Source organism: Dermacentor silvarum, chromosome 4, assembly GCF_013339745.2.
Source record: "Dermacentor silvarum isolate Dsil-2018 chromosome 4, BIME_Dsil_1.4, whole genome shotgun sequence".
Lineage (NCBI taxonomy): Eukaryota > Metazoa > Arthropoda > Arachnida > Ixodida > Ixodidae > Dermacentor > Dermacentor silvarum.
Genome location: NC_051157.2, coordinates 64,741,363 through 64,752,486, shown reverse-complemented (window position 1 = coordinate 64,752,486; position 11,124 = coordinate 64,741,363). Strand labels below are relative to the sequence as shown.

Below are 11,124 nucleotides of genomic sequence, written 5' to 3'. Positions count from 1 at the left end.
ATTTTGTACTAGTTTCACACAGTCATAGAATTTTACTGCTACAGGACCTGATGTTGTTCAAAGGCGAAGGTATACGACACCTGGCCAGAGAATGCCCTAGAAATTTTCTCAGACAGACCTGCTTCTTCTTAAGGACTTCTCGGGTACGTTAAATACAATTCAGCTGCTACAGGACTGCTATATAGAGTAAATGCTGTTAAAAGGCGAAGGTATATACGGCACCTGGCCAGTAGAAATGCTAAGTTTGTAGCTCATTTTGTGCACGCTTAATACAATTTTGCTGCTACAGGAATGCTATAGAATAAACGCTGTTCAAAGGCAAAATTACATGTTCAAATTACAGCGATGAAACCCTGGCAGTGAGGCGAGCAACCCAGATCAAGCCTCCCGCAATTTGCCCAACGCATACCGTGACACCCTAGACTATTTAGAGACTATGACGCTTGCGATATCATCCTCCACCCAAATCCTTCCGGAATGAAGCCGTCTCCCTGAGACGACTTCAATAGCGCTAAGAATAAAAAAAATTAGTAGTAAAAAAGAGATATACAATTTACCAGGACAAACATCCCTATGAAATAACACTGCATTCGTGTTTCTGAAAGCGACAATTTGCATTTTTGGTGTTTCGTTGCTGTTCCTCTCCGAAACATAATGCATGTTCTGAAAAGTGCTGCCAAGCAGCTCAGTAAAGGCCTTTTTTTTCCGCACTGAGTGCATTTCATGAAGAAAAAAGAATAGAACGCAAATACACGTGCAGGCCCGAATACTACGTGCAGGCGCGAGGTGCATCGAAGAAGACGAAGAAGTGACGAGACGAAGCATGGTTGCTTTTTTTTATCCGCGTCTTCGGTAATGTTTCCTCACGCCGACGACAGAGACGCGAATCTATTGTCCGCGTCCTCGCTGCCTGGAGAGCCGAGCAATGATGCGGCTTCCCCGTCGTCAGTGTCTTCGCAGGAAAAAAAGAAGCTGCGGCGGTCAAAATTGCGCAGGTCAAAGTCCAGCTCCAAGAAAGCTCACCGTCAAAGCATGCGATCCTTCCGGGGACTATCCAAGAAAGTGCCGGGCACTCAGGACAACGTGCAGAATGGCACCACACAAGGACAGCCCCAGGTGAGCATAGGAGCGCGAGATAGATCGGTGATGTCCAGTGACGAAGCTATTCAATCATGAGTTTTAGAAAGCCGCACACACGCAACATTTTTCGAAAGTTGACACGTCAACAGTTTCCGAAAAGATATTTGGCATCTAATATCGTGCAGCGTCTAAAGCTGTATGGTCGTGGCGTCATGGACGCAGCTTTTTACAGTGCTATACTCGCGGGCAACTTTCTGTGGCCATGAAGGGGAAGCTACGGAGGCAAAGCGCGCACAAATGAAAGCGCTTCTGAAAAGAGTTCCGCGTTTTAATCCACGTTGGTTTAGGCTGGGGAAGAGAAAACACAAGCAGTTTATTAGCAACAGTTAAATAAGACAGAACACACCAGTGAAAGTAAAAGATTGCACATTTGGCGGCTTTTCCCTTCCGCGTCTGGGCAAACGCTAAACCGTCGCACGTGGAAGCTGCGTCGATTCAGCGTCTGCTCCAAGCAACCAAAAGCACTGTCAAACGCTGACGGACTACTTGGCGCGGTAACACATGTACAGCATCCACGCGCCTGTACCCTTCATTGCCACAGAAGGTTGTCCGCGAGTATAGTACCTAAACATGGCGGCCATGAAGCGCCATATCACTAATAGTGCACCATATTCAGTGCCGTGGGTAACCTCTCACAGGGATAGGGATGCGGCTGCAACACAGTCGGCGTCGTTGCCTCGCTAGGAACGCTGCCGGTCGTCACGCGTTTCTTAATATGCTCATACGGCTGCCCGAGAGCTAACCTGCCGGGCCCCTGGCAGTGCGGCGAGCAACCCAGATCAAGCCTCCCGCAATTTGCCCAACGCATACCGTGACACCCTAGACTATTTAGAGACTATGGCGCTTGCGATATCATCCTCCACCCAAATCCTTCCTCCGGAATGAAGCCCTCTTCCTGATGATGATGATGATAAGTGGTTCTTGAGGGAAAGGGAAAGGTTGACGCTATCTTCTGAGACGACATTAAACCAACTCGTATCCTAACCTCCTCCTCCTCAAAAAGTTCTCCCCAACATTATACCCCACCACCTGCTCAGGCTGCGGTGCCCCACCGACGACGTTCCACGTCACGACTGAGTGCCAAAAACTCGCAACGGATATCGCCATTCTAAAATCCCCCCAACCAATATATGCTCAGTGGGAGGCGATCCTCCGTCGCTCCGAACCTAGGGTCTGGCTGGCCCTGATTCGACAAGCAACAGTGGTGGCGGCAGCCATTGGGGCCCTGGACTAAGGGCCCCAACCACATCAATCCATTCACGTTATAATGAAGTTTATTTCTTCTTCTTCTTCTTCTTAATATGCCTAATGAAATATACGCCTTATGAATAAAACTCGGTGTTAAGCAAAGGGTACAAAAAAAAAAAGAGAGATGAGGTAATAGTGTCCTTCTTTTGACGTGCGGTTTTGTTCACTAGGTTACACCAACTAACCCAGAAACAATTTTAGGTAAATCTATACCCATATACTTTCATAACTGCGGTAGACATGAGTACAAATACGCAGTAACACCGTAGTCAGACATATATGATAATTTGAGTGAGTGCACTTCGCCACAGCAAGCGTCAATAAGGCCGTCCGCCAAGCGCAAGTGCCTTATTGAAATAAATTAATGTTTAAAAGTAAATTGCGTCAGAGAATTCGTTAAGAACGACTTACACACAAGCTGCAGACATGATAGCGTCGGATGGTTATTCGAATATACGAGCAAACATCAATCTGTTACGCGGAAACTGAGAGTCAAAGATTTTTTCCCAGCTGCCGTTTGAGGTCTATCCTCATTCATCCTCATTCCTGTAGGCCCTCCGCCTCGCACAAGTGCGTTATTGAACTAATTGAATTTCTCAAAGTAAAACGTGTGAGTAATTCGTAAGTACACCCTTAGCTGGGTAACCCTTAGTGTAGGTGCACAAATTCACCTTTATAAAGAACATTGTAACTAATACAAAATATAAGGTAGATTGTTACCCTTGAAAAAGTTGAAAATTTAGAGGTTACGCCGTAACCTTCCATTTTCGAAAACAAATGTAACCTCTAAAAGACGTGTTCAATTTAGGGGTTACTTCAGCTACTTATAGGGATCTTTTAGCGATAGAGTGGGCGTAAGTTTCTGTGCCAGTTGGGGTAGATGTGTGTAGATAGTGTGCGCGAAACTTACTATGACAGGAAGAGGCGCTACTGCCTTTGTCGTTGTTTATACTCACTCTTGCCGACGTTCCGGGGATGAAGCCCTTTCTTTGAAGGTTAGAGATACAACGCTGGTGGATGAGCAAATTTCTGTATCCTCGAAAAAAGCCGTACATCTCGAATAGCCGGTAACACGTACGGAGAGTTGCAGCAGCGGTCCGCGAACTTGGCCACACAGATTCATTCTATTACTTAATGTGGCCCTTACTGTTTTTGCAGCCAACTACCGCACACGTATTCAATCCACATGATTCAATCCAGCATGATTGGAGCACAGTGCGTTAGCGAAAACTCAGTTGCATTTCCGACAGCTGATCGCACAGAAGCAAGGTAGAAGCGGTAATGGTTTCGTATTCGTGCGCTGTCGCTAAGGCCATGTGCGATGATGATGATGATTTAATGGCATCCCCTTTGAAACGGGGCGGTGACAAATAGCCACCTAGCCTGCTTGATTTATTGATTCAGGTGTGCTATAAATGTTTTTTATCTTGCATTTTTATATACACTTCAATGATCTCTTCCCCCCCCCCCCCCTCAAAATCTGCCTTGTACCGTTACCTATGATTGTAAGATCAGGTCGTATCAAGCACTTCCCTGCTTTTTTTCCACCAATATTCTACACGTCTCTTGCTTATCTCGACTGCTGACCGGTTGATGCTTCGGTCCCCTTTAAACCCAAGCGCTTCTGGAAGGTGCACGTTACCTACGGTTCTCACTGGGTTAATCCCTTCGCATTCCATTAGAGAGAGAGAAACGAAGAGGGAAAGGTAGGGATGTTAACCAAGGACGTGCCCGGTTGGCTAGCATTCCATTAGGATGTGCTGAGGGGTCTCGGAATCTTTGCTGCAGCATATACATGCCTCATCTAGTTCCGAATATCTGCTTCGGTATGCTTCGGTCCTTAGGCAACCGGCTCGAGCCTCAAATAGCAAGACACTGCCCTTTGTGTTATCGTACAGATTTTCCCTTCTAATTTCTTTCTTCTCACTCTTATATTGATTGTCCTTTTTGTTTCTGTTCTTTGCATGCAATTCACTGTCTCTATTTCTCTCACTTTCTTTCTAATGACTCCATGTTATCTATACACATTTTCAATTATCCTGTACTTGGTTGCCAACGTTCTTGATCTCTTCCTGCATTCTGTGTTCACGCTTTTCAGGTACAGATACTTGTGCACTTTAGCCACCCATTTATTTTCATCCCTGTTCTTAACCGCCGTATTCAAGAACGCAACTTAAGTTCAAGCCCTTTCTGGATCTGATACGAGTGACGCCTGGCGTGAACGTGCCCAGGACGCTCATTGCGTTTCCTGCCGCGCGTTCGCGACAGGCCTCATTTAAATCAAGTCAAGCATGGGCTTCAACTTCAGTTGCGTTCTTCAATAGGGGCCTGAGTCTTTCTTCAAGCCTAATTTTGCACTATGCTTCTCTGACGTCAAAAGAGGCCCAACCCATGTTACCCTGCACTGCCTCATTTGTGGTTTACCGTGGGCTTCCAAAGCCAACCGGCCTACTGATCTTTGGCTAACTTCCAACCCCGACAGGATAGCCGATTTTAAGCATAGAATGGCATTTCCGAACGTTAGCGCTGGCATCATTACCCCTTTCCAGATTCCACGCACCACCTCATACTTATTGTGGCCCCACAGTGCTCTGTGTTTCATTATTGCTGCATTACGTGTCCCCTTTCTTTTCAGGCTATCTTGGTGGGCGCTTGAGTAAGTCTTTCCTTCGCTTATGTATACGCCGAGGTACTTGACTATGGGTATGACTTGCTGTTGAATTTACACCACGTAATCACTCATGTCTTCATTAAAGATTATAATTCCTGATTTCTCTGTGCTAAATTTAAGGCCTAGATTTGTCGCTTCGTTGCCACAGATATTTGCAAGTGTTTGTAAATATCTTGTATTGTCCGCTAGTAGCACTATGTCGTCCGCATACATCAGTCCAGGGACCTTCTGTTGCACCATTTGTCCATTACGCATGTAGGGTAAATCAAACCCTAATTCAGCTGTTTTCCAGTCGTCTTTATTACCTTACCTTACCTTAGCTTTAACATAAAGTGTGAACAGCAATGGAGACAGAGGACATCCTTCCTTCAGTATTTGGTGACTTCCCACCACTTCATTACCTTTTCGACCCTCCCATACAACTTGTACTCGGTTGTTCTATATATCTCCCCGTGCAGCTCCACGAAATCGTCATCTATGCCTTCGTGCTCAATAATATACCATAACGGCGGCGCTTTCGGCGGCGCGCGCCAGTCTTGTTTCGCTAGAACAAACTAAAAAAAAAGGTCAATATACTTCGGAGGTCGAGGGTTGGACACCCTACATGCTTGGAAGGTTCGGGGTTCGAGTCCCTATATGCTTCGAAGGTCGAGGTTTCGATAAACTGCACGCTGGGAAAGTTCAGGGTTTCGATTCCCTCTATACTTCGCAGGTCGAGCGTTCGACACCCTACGTACTTGGAAGGTCGAGGGTGCGAGTCCCTACACACTTGGTGTTGTGCGCTCGAGTCGTTATTCACTATATGCCGCTATATGTATACCCTTTGTATTTCCTATGGAGCACTATGTATTCCTATCGGAAAGGCGTTAGGTTACGGACACATTTTTGGGGGAAGTAGCCTAAGAATGCTGACGCATTAAAAGCGAATGCCACAGGCAGTGATCGGCAGCACCGCGTACACGCCACGTGAAATTAAAAGCAAGTAAAGCTTCTTTTCTGAGCGCTGCAGAAACACTGACGCGTTTCCACGCAAGTCGCTTTTACCTCTTTGCTTTCTTTTTCCACTTCCCCCTCCCCTAGTGAAAGAAAAGCTGCAGTCTAGTTAACCTAGCTTCTCGAAAGCAGTAGCTGCATAGTCGAATCTATTGTCAGTGTGTATCAGGGCCATCTAAAGGTCTCTTTGCTACAAAGACTTATGAGAACAATGATGCTCACCCTCCCGGGACCGCGAAGAAGCCCAAGTAAGCCGTCGTTGCAAGACATTGAACACTTTCCCACTAAATCGCGCGTAGTACTGCACTCACGCACGAATACCAGCAGTTATAGTACACTGACAAGTGTCCACCCATTCAAGCAACGGGAAGCATCGCGGTACAAGTCCGGTTCGTACCTACCATGATCGGACGCGGTGCGTATAGCGCGAATGGTACAAAATTGGCCCGAAACCAGCCAGAAAACACACACATTCACCGCTCATGACGCCATCTTTGCAACTACGTCCTGTCATGCAATGCTGCAACTATAGGAGACACGGAGAGATGACATAAAAACATGGCCGCTGCTTCTGCACTGAAGCACGATTCCAACAGTCAGATCCGGCTGCACATATTCAAACAAAAGCAGGTTCGTCGAGAGTAAAAAACACAATTTTGTGGACAGAGTGCGCTCTCTGAAGCAATATTGCCGCATTGAACACATTCTTTATTGCCATCATGGTGGTAGAACTTCGGACAATTGTTCTTTCATCTGTCTACGCGACTCCGCCGTAGTGGAGCCGCTGTGTGTGGCTTTTCCGGTTCCAGGTTTCCGTGCTGGCATGGATTGGTGCGTTCGACCAACCGTGTTGTACAATATCGCGAAATATGGCGTCTTGCAGACGTTTACTCGTACCGTTGCAGAGCACACAAATAGCAATGGAGAAACCGGCCAAGTAGTTTAATGATTGTATTTTGCTTGCTCCAGCTTAGCGCTTCGGCTGCAGAGATTGTTTCCTCAAACAGCTCAATCATTATATCTTCCATTGGTGCAACACTCATTAGGTTCTTTATCGCTTTCTAGGCAAAAAAAAAAATGGCCGTTTCGCCCGAAGGAAGAAGCACTGCCATTGATGGCAATGTTTAGCGTTGCGCTTTACCTATACTGTGTTCTAACTATATACGTAGGTGCGACGAATTCTGCCGGTGTGGCAGAATTTCTGGCACCCGTTAAAGCTTTAACACGCCATATACAGGGCCTGTAATTTCATCGCACAGGCGCCACTGCGCAGCCCGTAAAGAGCGACGCCATTGAAGTGACATAACTTTCAGATTGTGAGCAATAATATTGTTTTAAAGTTTTTAATGGACTTAGATGACTTAAGATAAAAAGCACGGCACTCTGAATGAAATGTTTAATTCCTTTTGTTTGGACGCTGTAATTATCAAAAATTCTGAGGAGTAATTCAGTCAAAGAGACATTAACTTGATCGAGCAATTTGGTCGGTTGAATATTATAGCATTTACTTAGCATGTGCGGCATAGATAAGCATGAGTCATGAATATGAATAAATATATGCGGAACATCACGGCGACGGCGACATTAGTGTCCATATAGTCACTATCGCAATAAAAGCTGGTGTATCTCTATGTTTAACCCGGTTGCTGATCCTTTATCGCCCAGTTCGAACAACAAACCCGGCTTAACTAATTGCGAAGTACGTGGATATCGCATGCCCCTTGAGAAAGTTTGAAGTTCCTTAAAACAATGCAACAGGTTCTTCAGAATGCCGTAGTTTCGGTCATCGTAGGCATTCGGGCCACTCTTGGCCGTCACTGATGTGCACTGGTGGTGGTATGAGAGTATGGGCACCACTACTCTACACTCCAGCGGCCGCCAGCTTCTGCTTCATAGTTTGCACTGGTGGGTACAAGAATAAACCGCGTAAGCTCTCTATGCGTCATACAACAACAGTGAATTTTTTTTATTTATAGCGACGAGTACTTAAACGTTTAGTAAATTGAGGCTTCAGATATGAGTTATCATTCATACCCTTGGGGTGCTTTCCAGAAGAGATGAAATAAGCAGATTACTATTTCGTAATTTACATGCATTTTGTGAACGTAGCGCTTGAATGCATGATGATGAGCATCTGCGAAGAAAGTACTCCATACAAAAACAGCACGGGCACGAATTAGTAGCTCTGGCAGAGATACATTCAGAACTGACAGGTGCCGTAAACGAGGGGAATGATTGTAGACCAATCACTTGCTTCGGCCGAATTTTCACTGCAGCTATTGTTTTAAGTCTAAAATTACAAGTATGGGACATTTAATTATTTTTCACGCGTAGGCTGTGCTGCCGAGGAGAGCCAAGAAGCCCCGGGCCAAAGAAAGGGGCACAGAATCACCTGGTTCTGGTAATATAGGCGGGGCCAAGCCTTCCCACGAACCCATCGTCGCAAAGCGTGGCCGTTCCGGGACCCCTGGCGTTACGAGGCCAGGCTCGCCTTCAGCAGTCCGGCTGCGTTCATCGATTTCATCGCAGCGCCCACTACCAGGTCCGAAACGAACCACCAGCAGCGAGAGTTGCGCGCATTTATCCCGCGTGCTCCATTTCGCATTTTAGCTGATATTGTGGTTCCACCTACATATGACAAGCTACTATGATCTTTGAAAATCGTACGCATTTTTTTTCTCGTTTTGTGCCGTTCATTGATGAGAACAGGGAATTTTACTGCGGTAAGAGAGAAGTGGTGGGGTGGAATTTAACTGCATCGTCGCCTTGGGATTTTAGTATCTATCTGCGCCTGCCAGACTTTGCGCTGTCATTTCGGGCCCTTAACGATGCACAACCGGACTCACCTGCTCCGCCAAGTTTACTTTGTCTCCCTCTAATTCATTGTCCCCCCCCCCCCCTTTTTTTTTTGTCTATCCAATCTTTTGCTTTGGACTTTTTCAAAGTCACTTCTCGTTTCTTTTTAAATTGGCTGCAGATTGAGGCGGACAGGGGCTCTGCGTTGTCGAGTAGACTATCGGAGTGAAGTCTCTGTGATAGGGGTTGCACCACCGGCAGACTCTGGTCGGTTGATCATACAAACTTTTTCTGTGAAAGTTAAACTAAACGATCTCACTAACTGTGAAAGTGAAAATAAAGGACGTGGCGCGCAAATAAGCATACATTTTTTTATAATATCAGCTAGCATGCCTGCTAGGATATATGAACACGAAACAGTAGACAGTTTGCGCGTAAGATTGTACTACCACATCACAATTCGTCACAGCTCTAGTTGTTCCTTGCGCAGTGGGTGTCGGCTTAAAGTGACTCACATTCTTTCCCTAATGCAGCATACTCGTATCTAGCAGTAAAGACTCTCACAATATCAATAGACGACTTCACGCTACTCAAAGGCCGTGTCATACAATACAATTCTGGCCACATCCGAACGTCTCGAAGCAAACCGCTGCAACTATTATGTAGCATATATTATATATATTTGCTACGCTGAATTTATTACCTAAAATAAGCAGAGTAAACATAACGAATAGCCTACAACAGCGTTTATGACACACTGGAGCGACTTCTCAGCTGTATACATTTCATTCAACAAGCAATAATTAATAATTACTTAACTGAAATAATAAATATATAGGACTTAACTGAAGACACTTCACTCGTTGAACAAATGCACTTTCCACTGACAGAAATAAAGGTGAAGAAGTTTAAATTCTCCTCCATGGCGAACTGTGCTTGGGCATTGCAGGACTAAGTTATGATTACGCACACCTTCAAATGACACTTACCTATACGCACTATACAAAACCATTGTCAATTAAATATGTTCATTGTTTCGTTGTTTCAGGCTGGTGCAATTAAAACCTACTCTCATGCACTGCATTGCGTGTGTTATAAAGGGCGCTCAAATTAGCACTGTGTCTATTCACTTGTAACACCACGGTCACACGGTTGCTTTCGATGACCATTGCTACCAAGTGCCATTGAAAAGCGCGTGCCTTATTGGCCCCATTTGAGCGCGCTCCCGGAAGGCAGTCAATCGAGCTCGCGGATTTCCATTGATCTCTGATGTAAATGAACATTGGAAATGAGTGTGTGAATCCGGTATCAGTCAGGACGTTAAGGTAGGGTGGTAAGTGAACCGTTCATGGTACATCATGGACTGTCCTGCATACTATTTACATAACTTGATACATAATTATGACATGCCAAAGCAATAGTTATGCTTCGCTGGTTGCTTCCTTTTTGCTTCCCGACAGCGTTCACGTTTGCTTCGACAGTTGCTTCCCAACAGAGTTCACGTTTCCGCCATGAACGCTGTCGGGCAACACACATTACCGTTTGCGGAGTCCAAGACGGAACTACGCGTTGACTTCACTTCAAGGAAAGATCGGTAATTTAGCCTTCTGTAAGCTTATCATGTCGGCCATCAGATCAAGTAGAGACACCATTTCATAGGCATTATTACCATTCCGGTTGTACATACTGGTACGCCTGTATCGTTTTCAAGAAGAATGGGCTGATGATACCTGTGCATTGTCAGGCGTATTGAGGGGATGTCCTTGTAGTGGAAGTGCCTCCTCCCTTCTATTACGTAAACCACCGTCTGTCAGTAGATAAACTTCAGAAATAGCGATACGTGACGATGTCGGGAGCTTCTTTACCGTGCAAGCGCGCACGGTGTAGACGCTTCATTTCGTTTTGTCGAAAAGCCGCGTATGCACCCTGCATCAAAATTCCCTTTCTTCGTTTCAATTCGAGGTCACTGTCGCTGGCGCTTGTTGTTTCTGTAGCAAGCAGGACGTCATGTTGCCTTTGCCTTTCTAGGTGCTCTTCGTACGCCTTCGTACAAATTCAAACTACGTTGAAGTCCTATTAGTGCCATTTCGAAAAGTGCAAAATTTGTGTCGCTGCGTTGGTCTCATGAAAAGCGCTCCTAATAATGACGCCAACGGCTCATTCTAGCTGTGCTCAATGATTCTAGCTGACTTTTACAGTCGCAGTGTTTACACATATTCCGCACTAAAGTCTCCGTGTCCATATACTATGTCGTTCTGTTTTCGCGCTTACAGTTT

The 11,124-nt window shown here is 45.6% G+C and overlaps 1 protein-coding gene across 1 annotated transcript; it reads left to right on the top strand.

The window, feature by feature from the left end:
* Window positions 1-740: 740 nt before the first annotated feature.
* On the top strand, window positions 741-9,034 carry LOC125944969 (uncharacterized). Its single transcript, XM_049666449.1, has 3 exons — window positions 741-1,116; window positions 8,387-8,594; window positions 9,030-9,034. Exons 1-3 carry the CDS (start codon window positions 856-858, stop codon window positions 9,032-9,034), a joined length of 474 nt encoding a protein of 157 aa, XP_049522406.1. The 5' UTR covers window positions 741-855.
* The last annotated feature ends 2,090 nt before the right edge of the window (window positions 9,035-11,124 follow it).

Excerpts from the sequence above, each read along its gene's own strand:
- LOC125944969 (XM_049666449.1), top strand. The coding sequence starts at position 856 with ATGTTTCCTCACGCCGACGACAGAGACGCGAATCTATTGTCCGCGTCC. Across the intron at positions 1,117-8,386 it reads CCACACAAGGACAGCCCCAG|GCTGTGCTGCCGAGGAGAGC; the intron begins GTGAGCATAGGA and ends TTTCACGCGTAG.